The following is a 24148-nucleotide window of genomic DNA, read 5'->3' as shown; positions in this document are numbered from 1 at the left end:
AACTGGGGATTCCCAGGCAGCGCCTCTGTGGTTAGCGGCTTTGCCGTGTGAATGCTGACCTGTTGATTTTCCGATTTGAGCCATTAACTCCCCTGCAGACTGTTCAACTCTATAAACTGAGCTACGTGCCCTAAGCATTACTACGATTATTGGATGTTTTATAAATTGCACCCCATACAAAAGATATGGTACTCTATGGAACATCACAAAGTGCTAATATGCACAAATATTAAGTGACTTCCTATTTATACAGGGAACATTACTATCCACGAGCTATATATCACATATTTGCATAGATATCAAACAAGCTTCATCGTAGCCGGATAATTGTTGAGGGAGAAGAAAAACACAATTTTTTATTACCAATATATATTTTTTATTGTTGTTTTTCATTAGCCGGACGCGGCTATATTAAATCACTATTAATTTTTTTTCTAAAAGATAATAGTGACATAGGGCTCTATTTATTAACATTATTTTTACTAAAATAATGTGAAAAAGAGTGTTTCCACACCCTTTTCACATTAATTTAGTATCACCTACAGTTACTAAAGGGCAATTGGAATAGAATTCGTAAAATTTTACTCCAGCCCCTAATTATCACTTATTTTTAGTAATCAGATCGCATTTCCATAATTGTAATGGCAAATGTGATCTGACCAAAGTTACTAAAAATAAAATGTGCAAAAAATACAGGGGAAAGTCCTGTGATAATAACGCCACCTGGAGGTTGCATCATCCAGGGTGTCCCCCGGTTACTGGACTCCTGCTCCGCTCTAATGTGCAGAGTAGAGCCCGTAGCCGGCCCCAGTAATCAGCTGTGTGGTCTAAACAGACCACACGCTGATTCACTGTAAAAAAAAAAAAAAAAAACCTCACCGGAGTCCAGGGATCGGAGTTCGGGGCTCCGGTGATGTCCTCCCTCCGGTCAGCTGGTCTCCCATGGTGCACTGGGGTCCAATCATCACCTGACAGGGTCCAAGTGCAGTATGGAATGTCACCTGACCGGAGCGACAGAGGACATCACCGGAGCCCCGACAACTGCAGGTAAGTGTAATTAAGGGAGGGGGGGTTGCGAGGTGGGGGGGGGTCTCCTATCACATGGGAACGCGTCCGTTTGGGCAGCCACTCCCCCGGCCTGCCCACCAAAGGGGGTGTGTTATCATTCAACATCGACAGTACGCCCCCTTTGGTACGAGACCCGGAGCGACGGTTTGCCCGTCGGTATCCGGGTCTCGCACATGCGCACGACGGAGCCAGCTCCGTCGTGCGCATGCACACTGGGCCACCATCGACCCGCTTGCGAGCGGGTCTGAATTAGGCCCCCTGCTTCTTATTATATATGGCATCTACTTCAAATACTTAAAATAACACCAATATACTTTGCAAGTGTTGATGAGATATTTATCATTTATTTTTTATTTTCCTGGGTTTCTTCTATAAGCGCGGTAATCCTTTTCTTTTTCTTCAGGATATAGGGAATGCTTGCTAAAAAACAATCTTAATTCTTCACCCATGGTATGAACACATGAGATTGCTTGAATGTTCTATCCTGGTGGTTTCATCACCTGGGAGCTCTTGGTGCCACACTAATGGTTAATGTACAGTAGCCATCGTCATCGCTGCCGCGATGCGCACTCACAGCACCACACATCGTGGCATAGCGCAGCTCTCACCGGGCTGCGACTAGGCGCACCCGGCGTTCTCCCCATTGCAGTCTATTGAGTGCGCGAGTATAAGCACGCTCACGCCATACACGCGGGCACACTAGTCAAGCCAGCCAGGCGCATGTCGCGAACGATGGCGGCGGCTACATCTTTATGCGACCGCAATGGCATTGCCTTTCTGAATCTCCTCAATCTCCCTTTCAATAGAGGCTGTTGTGAGATTGGAGCATTTAACAACAATCTAAGTTGTATTAACTGTATAGGGAGCTTTGTCTCCTGAGACCAAAGGCCTTGAAAACACCATTAAAGAGCATCAGTCCTTCAGCCCTGAAGACTGGCATCAGAGATCACTATGATATAAAATATATTGTGTACTATTAAAGTGGAGCTGCTAAGTTTATGTAACTACCATTAGTGTGGTGATATAGAAATGTTATCAGTGATCACTATTTAGTACCAATTGGCTAAGGGATGACCTCTAGGCTGTTGACTTTTATAGCAGCGAATGAAGCACCTTAGAGAGAGCCTGATGAGCTGGCTGGTCAAGTGATGGCCTGAGTTGTTCCATTTCAATTTGGGCATGTTCTGAAATGTCCTGAAGTTGAACGTTGCATATCGCACAGGTCGAGACCATCTTCCTTAAGACCTTTCTGCAAAACAGAACTGATATCCTTCTGAGAGCCATTATTAGTCTCTGTATTGAGAGAATCTCGTCTTCTGCGATTAATTCCTTCTTCTGTCTGTTGGGTGGGAGCAGGGGGATAAAAGTTGAGATAGCATCCCTCTAGCCGCATTGCTACACTGCATCAGCAAGCTAACATTTAGATGTGTTTAATATATTTAACAGGTTGCTAAAGCAGCTTTTCAAAGAAACAATGAACCATTAGATGCTGCAGTTTTCTACCTTGCAATGAAAAAGAAAGCAGTTCTCTGGGGCTTATTCAGGTAAGTAGCATCTAATATAATCAAGAATTGGATGCCTTTACCTACAAATACTAAACCCTCGTAAATGTCCAAAACTATAATCCCATTGTTACAACCTTTAAAAGAAAGTTATATATTGTTTCTGGAAGTTTTATTAGCTGTGAGATGGGTAGGCATGTTTTTGTACTCGAGAAGCCAATGATTTGCATATCATCTCTAGCGCTTATTTAGTTGTATTACTGCAGAAAATTTATCATGTTTGTATTTCTAGGTAGCATATGTTTTCCTTCTAGTTTTCTGTTCATTTATAAGATAGACAATTCTGCAGAGAATTCCTGTTTTATCTACTTTCACTTACTTGTGTGGATGCCACAATGCTGCTTAATCAACTAACAGAGATTAATATACAACCTACTGTTAAATATAAGGGTATTACAAGATAACAATATTTTTCCTGACTATATGACAGAGCGAGGCACAGGCTGAGTGTTTTTATAAAGACCATTAATATCCTTTTTATTCAGAGTAGTATATCCATTATTTCTTGTAATACACAGGTTTAAGTTTGGAACATTATGAACCTAGGTGTTTTTTACTTTGCCCGACTATTATGTTTCCCATTCTTGAATGTTTACAACATAAGTTATGTGACACAAGGCTCCTTTTGTACTCTACAAACATAAGTTATAATAGTAAGTTTACAAATATTACGATATGGTTTGAGGATTTCCCATTTACGTGCTTATAAATTGAAATATCAGCTATATTCTTATTCCAAAGTTAAAGCGCTCCTAGTGGTCAAACAATGTTACAACATTTAAGTATTATACATGCAGTTTATTTTATTATTGTGCTCCTTTAGCTTCCTGGTAACAGCACATATATCATGACTAAGTAAAAATGATAATTCTCTTAAAGTTTTCATTTGGTTCAGCGTCCATCTTTATTGGTACAATCTACTTTACATCTTCCTCCACTAGGGGGCACAGGGATGACACTGGGTATAACCTGGAGAGGAGAGTGTGGACACCAAACTGTTAATTAAAATTACCCACAAGCCCAGGCTCATCTCCTCTATACTACGCCCCCAGACACTGGACCTCAGTTTTGAGCTATAGGACGCCCCCACCGCCACTCCACCCCCCCAGCGCTGGGGCTGCAGCACTAACGATTGGGTCAGTGACTTCGGCCGCGGACTCCTCACACCAGAGCCGCAGCTGGCGCTTCCCGGGAACGAGGTAAGGTGGCTCCCTGCACAGGGAGCTGTGGGTCGTGGCTTATTACCGCCAGTGTGGAGACCACCGCCGGTACTGGCTAGTGGGGGCTCCCACCAGGGAATTATACTGCAGCAGGGGGCTGCTTACTAACAGACAATGTTCAGAAATAAAACTCCCAAAGAGGTGGGTACTGTAGTGATGCGCACCTGTAAAAAATGTGTTGTCATCGTCTAGATTAACGCAGGTAGAGACGCAGTTTGTAGACCGGATGGCAACTCCAGTGCCCCCTGTCGATGTGCTGCAGCTTCCCATTGCAGAGCCATCCTGGATGCAGACTTTTGCACAGTGAGTCCAGCGCTTAGCTCAGGTGTCCACTTCCTTTCAGATGCTACTGTAGATAAGCATAGGGCTCCAAGGCGCATGCCTGCTGCACGCGAAAGCTCTACTCCTTTATCTGGGGGAGGTTCAGACTCAGAAGTGTCTTTAGACGGCAAGGCCAGTGCTTCCATTTCTTCTGACATTGAGATGTTTTACGTCCCAGAGGAGGCTATTTCTCCTGTAGACATAGAGGAACTTAACAGAGCAGTAAAGTTTATTCTTCTAGTGGAGGAATCAGAACAACCTCCCAGATCTAAGGCACCTGTTTTTTGGAGCCAAAAGAAGACCATTACAGAATTTCCATCTTCAGCTCAGCTAGAAAACCTCCTAGCGGAGGTGTGGACTCACCCTAGTAGGCGCTTCAAGTTTCCAAGCGCATTGCTACCTTTTACCCTCTCCCAGCAGCGGATATGGCTAAGTGAGAGTCTCCTCCTCCCGTGGATGCCCATGTTACTCGTCTCATTAGGTCACAGGTTCTCAAACTCGGTCCTCAGGACCCCGAACAGTGCATGTTTTCTAGGTCTTCTCACAGAATCACAATCGAAATAATTAGCTCCACCTATGGATCTTTCAAAATGTGTCAGTGAGTAATGAACACACCTGTGCACCTACTAGGTGACCTGGAAAACGTGAACTGTGTGGGGTCCTGAGGACAGAGATTGAGAACCCATGTATTAGGCACCCCTCCTACCTATCCCTATTTGCAGCATCTTTTAAAGATCCTACGGATAGCAAGTTGGAAAATTGACTAAAATCCATATATGTTAATGCGGGTGCTCTGGCTTGTCCAGCCCTCGCATCTTGGGTGGCTAAAGTGATTGGCCGCTGCGCAGACGCTTTGTTTGAAGGATGGACTCACCTCGGGCATGCACAAAGGTAACCTGGTGTCTTTGGTTGCGCATGTTAGAGAAGCAGCTTCTTATCTTTCCGAAACTGCAATAGATTCAGGTATTTTGACTTATAAAGGTATCGCCTTCTGCAATTGCAGCCAGAAGAGCCGCCTGGTTGCACGCTTGGAAAGATGACACAGAATCCAAGAAGGCCTTGGAAGCCTCTCCCTATTTGGGAGACGTTTTGTTCGATCCGGAATTGAACAAGATAGTAACACCACACTAGCAGCGTCGAAGTCTGCCTTCTTACCGTCAAGTTGCTACTCCCAGACCTAGGACTTCAGTCACTCGTTCCTTTCGTCTGCAGGGCAGGGCCAAAGGTCAGCCATTTCTCAGAAACCAGGGTACGGTTCCTAAATGTTTCAAAACCTGAGGTAAACAACCCTGGTCAATTAGACATCCGGCTGCCAAGCCAGTGGACAAGCCTGCCACATGATGGGGCGGGCCTCCTCCCGGGGGACCTCGGAGTGGGAAGCCGGTTTCTTTGCTTTTCAGCAGTGTGGATGCAGACCCATGATTTTGTCAGAAACGTTGTGTCTGTGGGCTACGCTCTCACATTTCGGCAGCGTACGCCTTCCAGGTTCTTTTCCACCAGCCCGCCAGAAAAGTCAAAAGCTCTCCAGGAATCTGTTCACTCTCTTATATCCTCAAAGGTTTTTCCTGTTCCCCCGTCCCAGAGAGGGTTAGGCTTTTACACCAGTCTGTTTTTGGTACAGAAGCCGGACAGCTCCTTTCGACGCATCCTCCATTTAAAGCACCTGAACAAGTTCCTCAGGAGTCCCAAATTCTGCATGGAGTCCCTTCGGTCTATCATCTAGCCTTGAAACTGGTGTATATTATGGCATCGTGCTGTTCAGTAAAGGTATAGTCAGGCAATGCAACCACCAGGGCGGCACTCGCTGTCAAGAAGCCATGCAGGAAGTCAGCCGAATTCTTCATTGGGCGGAGCATCATCTTCCAGCACTGTCCGCAGTCTTCATCCCGGGAGTTCAGAATTGGGAAGCAGACTTCCTAAGTCGTCAGGACGTTCATGCAGGCGGGTGTGTTCTCCATGTAGACTTTTACACCTACTAGTACGACATTTGGGTTCTGCCGTACATAGACATAATGGTGTCTAGTCACAGTCATCAGCTACCAAGATACTGCTCCCACACCAGGGATCCAGAAGCTCTTCTGATAGATGCCCTCGCGGTTCCTTGGACCTCCCCTCGGATTTATATTTTCCCTCCGATCTCTATGATTTCGCGGGTTCTCCGCAAGTTCAAATTGGAGTGAGGATTATTGATCCTGATGGCGCAGGATTGGCCTTGGCGCGTGTGGTACGCATATCTGCTGGGCCTCTCCATAGACGAACCACTATGTCTTCCTCTGCGGCCGGATCTTTTGTCTCAGGGTCTGTGTTTCCATCCGGATCTGACCAATCTCGCTTTGACGGGGTGGCTCTTGAGACGTCTGTCTTAAGAGCGAATGGATTCTCCAGGCTTCGAAGCCTTCCTCAGCACATATCTATCACCGGATTTGGTGTACCTATTTTTCTAGGTGTATGACTAGGGGTTTTAACCCCAGGTCTTTCCGCCTGTACGAGATCCTTTCCTTTCTGCAGACAGGTCTGGATTTGGGCCTCCAGGTCTCGTCCTTGAAGGTCCAGGTTTCGGCTTTGTCTGTTCTCTACCATGGGTAGATACCACTGCTCCCACACGTGCAAACATTTCCCAGGGAGTTCTCCATGTTCTGCCACCGTTCGTGTCTCCAATGGCTCCTTGGGAACTGTCTTTGGTTCTCTGAGCTCTCCAGTCGGCTCCCTTTGAGCAGTTACAGAAGGCTGATTTGCGCTGTCCCACATGGAAAACTGTTTTTCTTCTAGCCATCACGTTGGCTCGGAGGGTGTCGGATTTGAGCGCCCTATCATGTAGCTCCCCGTTCCTAATTGTCCATTCCAACAGGGTTGTGCTATGGACTCACCTGGGTTACCTTCCCAAGGTGGTATCCCGCTTCCACATAAATCAGGAAATTGTGGTACCTGCTTTCCAGTCTACGGATTCTTCTCAGCCAGAGGCTTCCTTGGATGTGGTAAGGGCTCTCCGGCTTTATGCCAAAAGGACCAGAGATATTCGCAAGTCGGATTCTCTGTTCATCTTATATGACGTTCATAAGGGGGCTGGCTGACTACTAAACAGACCTTGGCTCATGGCTCCGCTACACCATTTGTCAGGCTTACTCCTTGGCAAACCTTCCTACCCCTGACGTGGTGACTGCTCACACCCGGTCAGTGGGGACTTCTTGGGCAGCACTCTGGGACTTCAGCAGAACAGCTCTGTAAAGCTGCCACATGGTTGTTTGCTCATTCTTTCATCCGTTTTTACGCCTTCCTGAGGTGCCGTCTTCGGCCGTTCTGTGCTCATTGCAGCTAAGGAGCATCCCCGCCTATAGGGTGACCGCTTTGGAACGTCCCAGTGTCATCTCTGTGCCCCCTAGTGGAGGAAGGGGAAAAGGAGACTTATGTTGCTCACCTGTTAAGTCTCTTTCTTTGACTCCATAGGGGGCACAGGGCCTGACGTACCTGCATGTCCTGGTGTGTTCCTTGTTTACCTATCCGGCTGTACTTTCCATGGTTGTATGGTTCGGTGTGTGTGCCGGACTTCCTTCTCCTCTGCCTCGCTTCAAATAGTGGGCTTAACAAACAAACTAAACTGAGGTCCAGTGGCTGGGGGCGGGCATAGAGAAGAGTAGCTTGGGCTTGTGGATAATTTTAATTAACTGTTTGGTGCCCAGACTCTCCTCTCCAGGCTCTACCAAGTGTCATCCCTGTGCCCCCTATGAAGTCGAAGAAAGAGACTTAACAGGTAAGCAACATGTCTTCTTTTTTTTATATATATAACATTTTGATACTGTTCTTGTAGGTCACAGCATGATGAGAAAATGACCCAATTCTTTAGCCATAATTTTAAGGAGGATAGATGGAGGAAAGCGGCTCTAAAGAATGCCTTCTCCTTGCTTGGGAAGCAGCGCTTTGAGCAGTCGGCAGCCTTCTTTTTACTTGCTGGCTCACTAAAGGATGCTATTGAGGTATGAGGTGCCACTGCTTGCTGTTCTGTTATTTTTCTGAAACAGTTTTTAAACAATTTTGCACCTGTGCAACAATTTAGATAAAAGAACACATGGTTGACTTTTGCTTTCTAGGTATGTTTAGAAAAAATGGAAGACATTCAGCTGGCAATGGTAATTGCTCGCTTATATGAGTCAGAAGTTGACACATCCTCTACATACGAGTCTCTACTCTATGAAAGAGTATTGGGATGTCAAAAAGATGGCACTGGCTTCTGTTGTTCAAGGCTGTCTCCCGATCCATTCTTGCGGAGCATTGCTTATTGGATAATGAAAGACTACACTAAGGCCCTGGACACTTTACTGGAGCAAACCCCAAAAGATGATGATGAAAACCCCGGTAGGTGTATCTTCCTTCTAGATAGCATTTCATGTATTTCATATAGCTTTACAATTGATGCCAAGTACTAGTTAGTTAATCTAAAAGGTATGTATGATGGCATACATTTATAGTACTTTCTGTTTTAATTTAGACAATATTATAAATTATTTTAATAATGTGACCTTTAAGTCAGCTGCTTGTATCTGAGCAGTTACAAAAAATATTTTCTTAATTGTGTCTTGTGAGTGGGTTATTACAGGGAAGATGTGTGTGTCATACATACTTTTATGCTATCCTATGCATGATTAACTCTGTAACCAGTTTTAGTAACACCACATCTTACAAAAGCTATGTAATGCTCTTTACAAGTAAATTTGGTGTGCAAAGTCCTACAATATACCCAGTAACCACCAGCACATTCTCCATAGTAAAGCATTGGGTCTTAGTTCATATACTGATGAAAACATTGAAGCTTGCCTTGCAGCCCCCGTCAAGGGACCCCACTTTTCTGCTAGTACCTACTCTACCACTCAGAATCATAAACTTGGTAGCTGCTACCATATCAAAATCAAACTTTCAAGTATGCCTCCTGGTTTAAAACTCACTTACACACTGTCTTTTAAAGGTGAGGCAGTCACCAACCACATAAGCCATAAAGCAGCTGTGTGTGTGAGTGTATATGTATGTGTGTGTGTGTGTGTGTGTGTGTGTGTGTGTGTGTGTGTGTGTGTGTGTGTATATATATATATATATATATATATATATGTGTGTATGTATATATATATATATATATATATATATGTACACATTTTAAAAGGGAGTTCTATGTTCTGCAGTTTGTTATTGACTGGGAGCAAGCGCTATTACTGGTCTGCTCTAAAACACGCATAATGTTAAAAGAGAATTGGACAATCTGTACTGAAATATGGCACCAGTACAAGACAAAGTTTCTCAACACCTCTGTTCCACACTAATACCCCCCACGTGTGGACAAATTGGTCAGAAATTATATGGAACCAGATCTACTCATGTAATGCTTAATTGGCTAAAATTTAAGACATGATTGGAAACATAATGTTTAGAAAGATCAAGGACATATATGATGAAAATTTAAAAGGAATCACTATCTACTGCTTAGGCAATGAATTATTATTGACTGTACTTGTACAAATAAATTGCATATTTGGTGCAGACTTAAGGAGACATACATATATAACCAAAATCAATGTAAATAATGCAGTAGAGGGAATAGAATTGGGTCATCGTATTTTCTCATTCATCCATGGGGGACACAGGGATGACAATAGGTGGGCACCATACAGTTACATTTCTTTACCCAGCAGCACAGGTTCCTTCTCCCCTATATTCCACCCTCAGCCTAGAGTACCAGTTTTAGTTTGGTACCTTCTAGCAAGGACATATTTTTTAAAGGGCTCCTGTTAGTCCCCTTGGTCTTTTTTTTATTTTATCTTTATTACTTGGTGGGCGGTGGGACAGCATCCTGGACGCCCCCACCACCACATTCCCCTGATAGTATTCTTTTTCCAAGTTTAACATAAAATGTAATCACACATCTCTGACGTTATCTCAGATACATCTTCCTCATCTGCCATGACGAAACATAGATCTTCCACTCGCTGTGACTACGACAGTTCAACCGGAGGTTCAGGCACATCGATGTATGAGCTTCACAATAACCAGCATAGGGTTGCCAACGTCTACCTATGGGACAGAAAAACAGAGGCAGTCTCATTACTTTTCAATCCGCCCCTGTTTATATATTTCCTCCAATTTCAATGATTCCACGGATGTTCCGCAATTTAAATTTGGAGGGTAGCACAGTGATCTTCATTGCTCCAGATTGGCCATGCAAAGCTTTGTACACCAATCTTCTATTTCTCTCTATCGATGCCCTGTGGTCTCTCTCTCTCTCTCTTTTCAGGCCAGTGCTTGCATCCAGATCTGGCCAATCTAGCTTTCAGGGTGGCTCTTAAGACATTATTATTATTATCAGTTATTTATATAGCGAACACATATTCTGCAGCGCTTTACAGAGAGAATATATGGCCATTCACATCAGTCCCTGCCCCCAGTGGAGCTTACAATCTATATTCCCTACCACTTGCTTACACACTAGGGTTAATTTTGTTGGGAGCCAATTAACCTACCAGTATATTTTTGGAGTGTGGGAGGAAACCGTAGTACCCGGAGGAAACCCACGCAAGCACAGGGAGAATATACAAACTCCACACCATTAGGGCTGTAGTGGGAATCGAACCTATGACCTCAGTGCTGTGAGGCAGCTGCTAACCATTACACAGTCTGTGCTGCCCTACCACCCGTCCTAAGAGCTAAGGGGTGCTCCATGTCAGTGATCCGTACATGCTTAATGCTAGGAAGCCTTTCTCAGCAAGGATCTACCACAGAATTTGGAAAACTTCAATTGGTGTGAGTCTCGAGGTTTCAACCCCAATCCTTTTCGTCTATCTGAAATCTGTCTTTTCTTAAGATGGGTCTGGCTTTAGGTCTCTACCTTTCATCCCTTAAAGTATAGTTTTTTGCACTTTCCTTCCTTTTCCGGCGTAAGGTGCCACTTTTGCCTGATGTGCAGACCTTTCTGCAGTGGGTTCTCCACACTCACCCTCCTTTTATTCCACCAGTGGCTCAGTGGAACTTGTCCCTAATCCTGTGGGCTCTCCAGTCTACCCCTTTCGAACACTTGGATATGGTTCACCTTTGCTGGCTTACATGGAAGATGGTCTTCCTCCTGGCGCTTGCTTCGGATTTGAGTGGTTTTTTTTTTGACACTCTCCTTTTTTGTTTTCCATCCTGACTGAGCCGCCCTTTAGATATGTCTAGGTAACCTTCCAAAGGTGGTGTCCTGATTCCACCTCAGCCAGAAAATTGTGGTTCCAGCCTTTCCGGTTCCCATTGCTTCTCCTGAGCAGGCCTTCTTCAATGTTGTGCGGGCCCTTCGAATTTATGTAGACAGGACCGGGACTTACGGAAATCCGTCTCGGTTTTGTCCTGCATGAAGCCAGCAAACGTGGCTGGCCGGGGTCTAACTTTGGCCAGCTGGCTCCGAATCACTATCTGCCTTTTTCCTTTCAGACCTTCTGGCCCATGCCTCGGTGAGGGCACATTTCACTAGGACGGTGTGCTCTTATAGGGCTGCTCAGCCTGGGATTTGGGTGTAGTGTTCTCAGCGTAGCACAGGAGCATCCCCTCCCATTTTCATCCCTGTGTCCCTGATGGATGAATGAGAAAAGGGGATTTTTGTCCATAGGGGACAGAGGGCACCCACCTTGACACACCTGGTTTGCGGGGTTGTACTGATACTTGTTCCCACTTTCACCATCACTATGTTTGTTTGATATGTATGAATGCCGGTCTTCCATCTCCTTCCTCTTGCTCCTTACCTTGGGCTTGTTAACTAAAACTGGTCCTCTAGGCTGGGGGCGGGTGTAAGAGAGAAGGGAGCCTGTGCTCCTGGGTAAAGAAATTTAAGGGGTTTGGTGCCCAGTCTCCAATCTCACCACCTATACCCATTGTCATCCCTGTTTCCTCCATGGACTCAGAGAAAAGGATTTTACAGGTAAGGACACAAATCCCCTTTTTTCATTTATAAGGTAATTAGTGTCAAATTTAAGACATACTAAAAGTCATAATTCAGACAATAAAATATAGTTTTAACAACTTCATATCTGTTATTTTACATTGCACGGTGATACTCTAAAAAACATTAATGAATTAACCAGAGTCTACATAAATGGTCTTGCAAGCTTTGCCACTACAGAAATATTATTATTCTTTAAACTTTTTTTTTTCATGTAAGATGGCCATTATTTTTTAATTCCATTGTATTTTTCCAGTTAAAGGTTAGAGCCAATTTGCTGTCCTGTGACAGGCAAAATAGGAAAATGAATTAGTTTTTTTGTAACCTGAAATAACCCTGCATTGATACAGTGCTTTGTTTGTGATTAATTGTGTTCTGTTCCTTTAGTTCTCGTGAAGTCGTGCAATCCTATGGTGTTTAGTTTTTACAATTACCTTCGGACGCACCCGCTGCTAATACGCAGACACTTTAGTACTCCAGAAGCCACTCTTGCTACAGTAGGTTTAAAGACTGATAAAAGCTGTGTGGATGAAATCAATCTTATTGAAAGGAAATTGTTTTTTACCACTGCGAACGCTCACTTCAAAGTAGGATGTCCAGTGCTTGCTTTAGAAGTTCTGTCCAAGATTCCAAAACTCAGTAAGTCAATGGTCAATGATGAAGATCTTTTAAGCTTGGGTTCTTTTGGACAAGACAGTTTACAATCCATAGACAAACCAAACAATTTGGGAGAAACGAGTGAGTTAGGTTGGTGCATCCCAGCAACAACATTAACAAAACCATCACATTTCGAAGAATCTGTAACCGATTTTGACTGGGGTTCTCCAGTTGTGAAGATTGAGGATGAGCCACTTCAGCTAGACTGGGGAGATGATAAAGGGAGTGACAAAGAAGATGATGATGGTTTAGTATTAAAGAGTTTGAACTTGGAGCAAAACAATCAAAGCCTACAAGATGCCAGTTCTGAAACACCAACTGTAAAATACACCAAGCCGACAGATCGTAAAGTTGATGTCATTGCTGAGCAGCTTAAATTTAGAGCCTGCTTAAAAATTCTTATGACTGAACTGAGAACGTTGGCTACAGGGCACGAAGTAGATGGTGGAAAACTGAGGTTCCAGCTGTATAACTGGTTGGAAAAAGAGATTGCTGCGATGCACAAAATATTTAACCATGAAGCCGACAGCAAAGATTTCACAATTGAAACCACTTCCTCTGGGGATATTTTGGACAGTCAGGAATTTTCAGAGAAAACAGATATTGGCTCCTATGAACGTCATCAAATAGAACGTCAGAGATTACAAGCAAAACGGGAACACGCTGAAAAACGAAAGTGGTGGCTACAAAAGAATCAGGCTCTTCTACGAGTGTTTCTAAGCTACTGTAGTTTACATGGCGCACAAGGCGGTGGCTTGGCATCTGTAAGGATGGAGCTCAAGTTTTTATTACAAGAGTCTCAACAGGTAATTTGTAAGATGATAAGTTGATACTTTTTATCTTATGTAATTTTGTGACTGTAGAGTAAGCAAACATGAAAACATATTTTATGTCCATCGTTAGCAACATTTTAATTTTACCTTGCAGAATGTATGACTTTTGAAATAGACATAGTGCTCGTAAAGTGAATTCCGTTATGGCGATGTGATATAGGAAGGGGTGCAACAAATGTAGAGTAGTGGGAGAGGAAGATCAGTCTCACCGTGACATTTAAGATGCAATGTTTACCAAATAGCAGGAGGTTGTATTAGTCAATGTTTGACATCTTCGCAAGGACTGAGATCTACAAAGGAAAGCCTTGTTGAGGACTTCGTATCTTGTAGTGACTTCTGGAGGGAACGGGGAGCCAGTGAAGAGACTTTAAGTGGCAGGAGGGGAAGGTATCCCTCACCGCTGCATTATGGACATATTGAAAATGAGAAGGCTAGCAATAGCAAGATTTCAGTAGTCCAAGATGATGAACGAATGGAGCAGGACTTTGGTTACTTCATGAGTGCGTAATGGGAGAAATGTGACTATATTGCAAAGGAGGCGGTGACAGGAGAGGAACTTTGTGGGTGTGGAGAAGCTGAGGGTGTGACCTTCAGTGATGACATGAAGAAGTGGGCTTGGTGCACAGAGGAGTTGTCAACCATGACAATTTTAATGTAGCATTGAGACATCTAGTTACAAATGACATTTTAGATCTACTTAAGTTTAACATAGAAAAAAACATATTACTCATATAGTAATTTCATATTCCACTTATTTCTATGAAATAATGGCCTCTTTCTATGAGAGTGGCCATCACACCTCTGACTTTCAGTGTGTAATGAGTTTCACTCGAGTTATGACACATTCCTTCTTTGTTATAAAAGTGGTTTAAAGTTCCCAATGGTGACATCAGTTGTTAATATAAATTATTAATGAAAACATTACTAAATATTCTCCAATTGGACATATGCATTTAAATCTCCATTTGTAATGCGTTTAAAATTGATAGACCTAGAAATGTATTGGTCGGTTACCATCAGTGCCTACAAGTTGCCATAGTACCCTTATTTGTCTGTATATTGTAATTATTTAGTCATCCTATTTACAAAATAACTTGGGATGTCCTAGAACATTGTATTATCTTGTCTGTCTGTTATGTATTACATGTAATCCACAGATGACCCAGTTAGTAACATTAAGTCTGCCTTGTACTTTAGATCTTTTACAATTGTATAAAAAGAAGGGTTTGAATTTGCAGCAGGGCACTTGTAATTCTTTAATGAATGGCAAAGGTCAAAATGTGTCTTTAAAATTAGGGCAGCTTAATAAGCCATATGCTCCTCTTATATTTGTCTCTTTTCCTGCTAATACTTTCTTTACTTCACTCTTACATTTTCTTGAAATGATTTAATAGAAGACAAGGAACAGACTTACCCTGCACAGCTTAATGAGATTTTACTGTCAAGTGTTACATGACCATGCAGTATTTTATGTTTGACCTCACAAGTACATTGATTATACCAATTTTGTAGCCTTGAGTAACTTTTTTATTACAGTATTTTTTCAGTACAAGGAAAGTACATCTGTAAAGGTTGTGGTCTTATAAGTGGGTGAATTTACAGGTGTAAACTATATACATAATGTGGGGCATACTATTCGTGTTAATTTGTGAGGCCATGTGAAGTGGTCTGTGATTGCCTGTCTGTGGGGCTGAACAAGTCTGTCCACTCTCCATTCAAGCCATGATTCCCAGCCTCAGTCCTCAAGGCACATTAAAGGCCCCCATACATACATCAGCAATCGATTGTGGCAATCCTGCAATTTGCAATTGATTGTGTATAAAAATCTGCAATGTATGAACTTCACCGATCGCAAATTGCAACCAAAAAGTGATTAGAATTGTTTAATCAGATTGTCCAACATGTTGGATTTCACAGATGGATTGGGGCTGTAGATTGCTAGTGTATGGACATGATCAGCAGATTTGCAGACCGTTTCTAGCAAAATGATTGGGCTTTCAAGATTGTCAGATCTGTGTTTAGGCCCCCACACATCAGCAATTGATTGCAGCAATCATGCAATTTGCAATCGATTGTGTATAAAAATCTTTCCCTTTTTCAATCAATTTGTATACACAATCGATTGCAAATTGCACGATTTCTGCAGTCAATTGCAGATGTATTCGAGCTTTTTGCTGCAATCGATCTGCAAATCACTGAAACAGATCTGTAGTGTATGGGCACAGATTGCTAGATTGGGAAATCCTAAAATCGGGCAATAAATCTTCAAATTGTTCAGTTGTGGTTTCAGTTTGCTGATGTATGGGGGGCCTTTACAGTCCTGGTTTTAGTAATATCCATGCTTGAGCACAGATGGTTAAATCACAATAACTGAGGTACTAATTAAGTCACGTGTGCTCAGTTATCCTTAAAATACGGACTGTCAGTGTGCCTTGAAGACCGTGGTTGGGAACCCTTGGGTTGAAGTATCCAGTAGCCACAGCCTTAAGGCCCCCATACATCAGAGATTGATTGCAGCAATCGTGCAATTTGCAATCAATAATGTATAAAAATCTTTGCAGATTTGCTACAATCAATTGAAAAAGGGAAAGATTTTTATACACAATCGATTGCAAATTGCACAATTGCTGCAATCAATCTCTGATGTATGGGGGCCTTTACTCTTAAGGTGGCCATACATCAGACCCCGGATTTTGCGATCCGTCGATGCGATGGGAAGTGCCGGCGTTTCCGGGTGGAAAAGCCGACCTCCCACCATCGGTGTTCTGCGATCAGTGGCCGGATCGCAGACATTTTCCATTTTAAATGTCGGCGATTTGATGATCGCGATCATTTTTTGATCGCAATCGTCAAATCGCGAAATCCAACATGTTGGATTTCTGCGATCCCGCGATGCTGGGTTGCCGCATCGCGGGACCGCGTCAATCCATCGCTGATGGATTGGCCCCATTAGACCCAGGGCCTGATTCAGAGCCGCTCGTAAGCAGCCGCTCGTTCGTTCCAAGCAATGTTTGCCCAACTGCGCATGCGTACAGGTCCTTGAATGCTAACGCCTACATGTTTACCATCGAGCATGAAGTATGTTTTGCTAATCCAGAGGTTGCTACAAATGTTATTGTATTTTGTCACTATGTTGACGATCTGTTTGTAGTGTGGGGTGGTAGCGCACAGTCCTTTACAGAAGTTATAGATGATTACAAGTTGAATAGTACACCATAGATTCTAACAAAGTCAACTTCTTGGATGTGACAATAACTAAAAGTGGTGGTTGCTACCTTCTCTGTATACGAAACCCAACAATAGAAATAACATCCTATTAGCCAATAGCGCACATCCTGCTCCTCTAAAAAAAGTGCCATCCCATTCTCACAATTTTTACGTGCATTGAGAATTGCTGAAGATCGTGAAGAGGGCATCAGACAATTGGATACAATGTGTGAGAAGTTTATCCATAGGGGATATGTAGCTTCAGATTTAGAACGTGCAAGATGCAAAGCATATTTGCCATTCCTCCAGACAAATTGTTATCCAGTAATATTACCAAATCTAAAAAGAAAGCTAATAGTCATATCTGGGTTAACAAATTCAATCATATGAGTACCGCCATAAACCGTGAGGCCAAGACTTTGTGGCCTATCATTATTTCTGATAAGGAGCTAACCCCGTCACATAACAACTCTCTAATGTCCTGCTACCGTAGGGATAAGAACCTCAGAGATTATGTATTACGTAATGACGTCTCACATTTTGGTAAAAACAAGAAAACAACATTTTTGGGCAATCCCAAATTGGGGTGTTTTAAATGCCCTAACTGTACCACTTGCAGTTTTTTTTTTTTTTTTTTTTTACAACCAGGGCCTTCATTTTTTTCATCCATATACGGGAGCCAAATACGATATCACTGGGCTGGCCCTTTTATGTGTTTATCTGGCCTTTCTATTCTTGAGGTTTGAACTTGTCCAGGCCTGTTTGTGTTTGACAAGCTCACTTTCTTTTTCTCAGAATGTATCAAACTTTATATTGGCCACTCCTAAAAGAGGGTATCCACTAGACGATAAAGTTGAACGATAACGATAAAATCGTTCGATAATCGTTTGAACATCGTTTGAGAATTTGGTCTTATAGATATCTGTCATCGTTCAAACATGCTGGTCAACCAGACGATATCGTCAGGTTCAGCATGTTTGCAGATGATTGATTGTGCCTGCACTGAACGACATATAGTTCAGTGTGGGCACCCTGCAGTGTAGTTAACGATAACGATATCGTTATCGTTCAGTCTTTTCACTGTCGGGTAGTGTATACCCTCCTTTAGGCTCCCGCTATCTATCTCTCTGATGGTTTTAGTTTATGCAGCCTAAAGCTGGCCACACACTAGACCAACTTACATCCAACCAGCCAACTAGTTGATTGGTTGGAATGAAAATCTGGTAAGGTCTGAAAGCAAATGACAATCAGCAATTTGCTCCCAAATGCCGGAAAATGGACAAAAACTGTTGTTTGAACAAATTGTTTAGATCAAACATTTAACAAACTTGTCTGACAACCATTTTCATCTGTTTTCTGGCATTTAGGAGCAAATTGCTGATCATCAGTTACTCCCATACGTTACCAGATTTTCATTCAAACCAATCAATTAGTTGGATGGTTGGATGTAAGTTGGTCTAGTGTGTGGCCAGCTTAAGGATGGCCTGTGTCACTTGCATTGTGAGCTCCTTTTGACCACATGTTGAGGTTTCACACCAACAGCTTCCAAATGCAAATGTCACACTTGGAATCAACCCTAGACTGTTGCCTGCTTAATTGATAATTAAATAATGGAGGAATAGCCCACACCTGGCCATAAAACAGCTTTTGAGTCAATTGTCGAATTTATTTTGGTTACTAAACAGCTGTAATTCCTAAACCTTCCTCCAATTTAGATGTGAATACCCTCAAATTAAAGCTGATAGTCTGCATTTTGCACTTTAATTTGAATATATTTTGATAAACAGCTAAAATAAAAAAAAATTGTGTTCATGTCCAAATATATATGGACATAACTGTATGTATGTGATATATATATTACTATACTAAAAGGGAATGAGAAAGAAGCGCCTTCTAGTGTAAAGTAATTAGCATGTATAAATATCAATATCCATACCACAGATAAGTGTTATGCTGCAAATAATCACATGAATGTATACTAGAAACCGTGATCCAAAGGAACTTCTTTTCCCTCTGTTCCTAGGTTTGTGTCACGATGGGGCTTATCTCCATAAAACCTTGCTTTGTTCCTTATACCATGGATTTACCCATTAGAGTATAGCAAACATGTGGAAATAGAGAATAATAACTCCCATAGTGTAGTATTTGAAAATCTATTAGGACACACAAAAAAGTAGTAAAATGCCCGTACATAAAATAAAACAAATATAAGCTTATCTGTTAGTCCTGGAGCAAATGGGGTAACATCAAAGATCCGAGAGACTTCAAAACACTGGATTCCTCAACGCATTTCGTTTCTTACACAGTAAATTACCTGGACTTATATATACCACCTCACCTGCTCCTACCACTCATGTCCTGTTATAGTTACCAACCTCCCACACACACACACACACACACACACACACACACACACACACATACACTCTGTTCTGGCTCCCCTGCTGTCCCACGGTGGGGCTGATTCGGAGTTGGGAGCAAAGCCAAAAAAGCAAGTAAAGGCCCCATACATCAGCAATCGATTGTGGCAATTCTGCATTTTGCAGATGATTGTATAAAAAAAATCTGCAAAGTATCGGGTTCACAGATCGCAGATTGCAACCAAAAAGTGATTGGAATTGTTAAATCAGATTGTCCAACATGTTTCATTTCACAAATGGATTGGGGCTGTAGATTGCAAGTGTATGGAGATGATCAGCAGATTAGCAGACCGTTACTAGTAAAATGATGGGTCTTTCAAGATTGCCAGATCTGTGTTTGCTGAAAATGATCTGCAAATCACTGAAAAAGATCTGTAGTGTATTGGCACAGATTGCTAAATTGAGAAATCCTAACATCGGGCAACAGATCTTCACATTGTTCAATTGTGGTTTTCAGATTACTGATGTATGGGGGGCTTTACTTTGCAGCTTGTTAAAACCATGATGCACTGCAGGTGGGGAAGATTGACAATGTACAGTGATATTTAGATTTGAGAGGGGCATGTCCAAACACAAAGCTAAATTACAGTATAAGAATAAAACTGTTCAGCAAGGAATCGTTATGTAATGCCGGCGGCTGTTCAGCCGCCGGATCAAATACCGGCAGCGGCAGCCCGACAGGTCGGAATCCCGACAGCATCAGGTAAGTAGTCTAACCCTCCCCTCTCTCGCTAATGATAGCCGTCTGGATTTCGTCGCCTATCTTTAGACCCTTGTCGGGATGTGGCTGTCGGGATATCCCGCCCGCCGGTATCCTAACTACATCCCGTTCAGCAATTGTAGGCTGCATGCAAAAGCACCCAGTATTTACCCTGCATGCAAAAAAAAAAACCTGTTGCATTGTTTGTTCCAGATACAAAGTTACATGTATTTTTTTTTTTTTGTTGTTGTTGTTCCTCTGCGCCCGACTCAGAATCAGCCCCATCATCTCCCCAAATCTTACTTTACCCGATTATGCAGCCTTCAGATATTTATAAAAACTCTATAACACAATTATTGTTGTGGAAATATTTATAGACATTAAGCATTTTTTTTTTTTAATATTCCTTGGACTAATTTGGATGAGGGGGTTAGTTTACTTGCAGAGCTTGCATTCAGCATATTGCCATTGTTATTTGTTTCTATATCAGAATTCTTTCAATTTCTTCCAGATGCCATTTGTCAATGATATTTAAATGAGGGAGTGCTTGAAGGTGTGGCATAGGGGCTAATATTGGGTATGATGTAATTGAGGAATGATATAATCGGGGTCAAGAGATCCAAAATTGGAAGATTGAATATTGACAAGGCAGCGAAGAGTCAGATAAAACCTATACATTCGCTCACTCTTTGTTTTGAGTAATAGCATAAAACTATATTTAATATGCATCCCCCAGTGACAATGCTTGAAGTTTAGTGACCTTAAAGTGGCACAATTCCCAAACTTGAAAATGGTTTACTTCAATACACCATGCTAGTTGGCCTCTCTAGTTAAGTCTTACCCAAAACTAGGAAATGGCAGAAAAGGTTAGGAGGAGCCCACTGTATCCAAGTATACCAAAACCTATTTTTGTAATCCACTATTGACCCTACATCTGATACCCTTCCAACAGTGAGTATCATAATTTTCAAAGCCAACATCCATTAATTAAGCATATGCTATATCCGGGTTGGGTATGTGATGTTGGCGCCCGGGATCCTGGCGGTCAGAATCCCAACTTCGGCATCCTAACAAGGTTAGGATACCAACACCTGTCGGTAAGTATGCTAACCCTCCCTGCACCTTAAACGTAATCTTCCTCCCAGTGCCTAAACCTAACCCCTCCCCTAATGCCTAAATATAACCCTAACCCTCCCTCTAACCCCACTACTTACCATTGGGATGCTGGCGGTCAGGATGTTGGTGCCGAGATCTGAACACCGGCATCCCAACTGCTGGGATTTCAACTACATTCCGCTATATCTAGCTAGCAATGAGGTACCCATTGAGCAATAACTCTAATGTTTTATCCCAGCAGCATTTACCTTACAAGTTGTATGTTCTACACAGCAAGCATTGAGCCATATATTGTAACCAGAGAGCAATAACCCACATGTAATACCCCAACCAGCAATAAGTAACATAGTGTTCCCATCAGCAACTAGTTAGCTATATATTATACCCAGCCAGCAATGAACCAATCGTCATTCCCAGGCATAATTGCAGGGTGTCACTGGTTCATGATACTTTTTTCAGCCTTTAACATGCAGGGCGGGATGTAATAGAGATCGAGTCTGCCGGAGGTGCGGGATGCAGACTGATCTCGATCATTTTTTTAAAGTTACAGTCATTTACAGGGCAAAGCCAAACTGGTGCTCCGCCAAACTGCCTTTGCCTTGTAAATGACCGTAACTTTAAAAAAACGATCGAGATCAGTCTGCATCCCGCACCTCCGGAAGACTCGATCTCTATTACATCCCGCCCTTGGTCTCCATTTTTGTTTTGTACTGTTTACTATGTTTTTTCCATTGTACTCTTATTCACAATAGTAAGCTAGTTCTGCCCTGTGTGCACCACTGTGACCTGAATGCAGTTATGAGAGATGTTATACCAAGATCACATTTTTTTGTATAATTCTCTGATTATGGCAATGCTTTTAGAATGTTGTAGTATACAATGTAGCTAAGAAGACTATTTGTTGACTTATTTAAGACTAGAGTTGTGAAATCTCATTTCACAGTATACGGCAGTGTCCTCACGAACATGTTTCAGATTACGCACATTTATTTTAGCATCCAAATAAAGGTAAAATATTAACGTTCACCAGTGTTTAGAACATAAATTATATTCTAGGTTTGGTTTAATTTAGAATAAATATCCACATATATTTATTTCAGTTATTTTGCAAGTACCATACATGAATTGATGTCTGACTTATTTTCACACACAGGAAACAACAGTAAAGCAACTCCAGTCGCCGCTTCCGCTACCTACAACCCTCCCGTTATTATCAGCAAGCATTGCTGTGACAAAAACTGTGATCGCTAACCCTGTGCTGTACCTGAACAATCACATTCATGATATTCTTTACACTATTGTTCAGATGAAGGATCCCCCACACCCAGACAACCAGGATCCAAAGGTAATTCTAAAACCCCATTGAATGCAGGCCACACCATCTAAAAGGGAACTCTAAATATTTTACAGTCCATAATTAACTATAGTAACGTGACTGCATTATCCCATCTTGGCTCATGGAAGTGCACCTCATTATAACACATTAATATCTGCAGAATGCCTAGCAAGATGCAGAAGACACACATTACATGGTTTTAAGATTTAAATTTTTGTTTTAATCTTTAACTTTGTTTACTTATCACTTTTATATTTTAACATATTTTGTTCTGGTCTATATAGGTCTGCTCTGTCCTCACTATATGCTTCTTTTTGCTCTATAGAATTAGAAAGAAAGCATAAATTCTACTTTTCAATACTCCAGTTTAGATGTGAAGACTGAAGAATGGTGTTTACTGTAGTAATAGGATATAATAAAACTAAAACATAAAAGAGAGTTTGTATGTTTGTTGCTGTGGCTCCAGTCACCGTTTAGGGGCAGGAAGGGAGCACATCTTAGAAAGCAGTGGTGTGCTGTAGCAAGCGACTGCATGGTTAGACACAGCTTCACTGACCTCGGCAGCAGGACATTCTGAGCAACCTTAGGTCCGGCTGATGGTCGAGATGGTGATCCAATGCATCTGCGGACACAGGCAGCGCAACTGAGAAGCCGGCAGTAAGTGTCTTTTTTTTTTAAAAGACGCCTCCTGCTGCATTAACATAACTTCTCATATCCGCTGCAGCCAAAGAGGCAGCTCCTGCGTCCATCTCTGAATCAGGCCCTAAGTGACAGGTCTGCTTTATGTTTAGACTGTTATTATATGTATCACTGCATATAAAATTATTTCCTATGCAAAGAACATACCAAGGCCTGGTTTATACAGTCAGCACATGTTAAATTCAATTCACTGGAAAATAAAAACCTGCATCCCCCTGTTAATTTGGTTATGCTGCCTTTAATGGGTCTTTTGTAATTTTAATACTATTGTCCTGCAAAAGGAAATATTGTTTTTGCATTTGTTACATAAGACACATAGGTCACACTTTGTAAGTAATGCCTTAAGTCCCCACCATTCTTCTGCACTCAAATACTGCCATATTTTCATGTTCTCCTGCATGTTTTACGAAGAGGCCACACTTGGTCAAGTTCATGAATGACCTATAGTATTTTCTCTTATAGGTGTACACACTTCACCTGTTGGCTGCTTCACTTTCTGCATCAATATATCAAGCCCTTTGTGACAGCCATAGTTACAGGTAAGACCAGGTTTATTTCTATATTTTGTAATTTACCCTGCTTATCTTGCCATACAGACTTTTCTTCTTCAGGGCCCATAGGGGATACACAGGGATACCATGGGGGTGTGTGTGGTCGGCACCAAACAGTTAAGCTTTAGCTCCCCAGGATGCCTCGGCACTCCTCCACATATACCCCTCCCCCAGCCACAGGCAGACAGTTTTTCTTTTGGTGCTGGACAGAATCAATTGCACCTTTTTTATAACCATTTTATTTTATTAGTTATTTTATTTTTTTTTCATCTGAGCAAGCAGCAAGTGTCCTAATTGGGCGCCTGTGTCACTGCTCCAACTACCTCCGCCAGCACCGCAACACCAGTAAGTGGTCTGGTAATTTTTGCAGGCGCCAGCAGGGCTTTGCTAGTCGCTGCCCTGGGGACCCAGGGCTGCAGCCGGGCAAACGGAGAAGAACAGGTAAGGACGATTCCCCGCTTGCGGGAAATCGCCTGTTGTGCAGTCCTTACTTCTGGCAGTGGAGATCCA

The 24148-nt window shown here is 42.4% G+C and overlaps 1 protein-coding gene across 1 annotated transcript in view; it reads left to right on the top strand.

Moving 5' to 3' along the window:
* DMXL2 (Dmx like 2) overlaps positions 1 to 24148 on the top strand; it is a 178916-nt gene that overhangs the window by 105267 nt on the left and 49501 nt on the right. The window contains exons 21-26 of the mRNA XM_088472781.1: positions 2515 to 2612; positions 7977 to 8142; positions 8257 to 8521; positions 12507 to 13582; positions 22206 to 22397; positions 23550 to 23626. Coding sequence (XP_088328907.1) covers positions 2515 to 2612; positions 7977 to 8142; positions 8257 to 8521; positions 12507 to 13582; positions 22206 to 22397; positions 23550 to 23626 — 1874 coding nt within the window. The remainder of the gene's footprint in view (positions 1 to 2514; positions 2613 to 7976; positions 8143 to 8256; positions 8522 to 12506; positions 13583 to 22205; positions 22398 to 23549; positions 23627 to 24148) is intronic.

The sequence above is a fragment of the Taudactylus pleione genome, unplaced genomic scaffold, assembly GCF_031769625.1.
Source record: "Taudactylus pleione unplaced genomic scaffold, aTauple2 ptg000129l, whole genome shotgun sequence".
NCBI lineage: Eukaryota > Metazoa > Chordata > Amphibia > Anura > Myobatrachidae > Taudactylus > Taudactylus pleione.
This window is presented reverse-complemented; position numbering and strand designations above follow the sequence as displayed.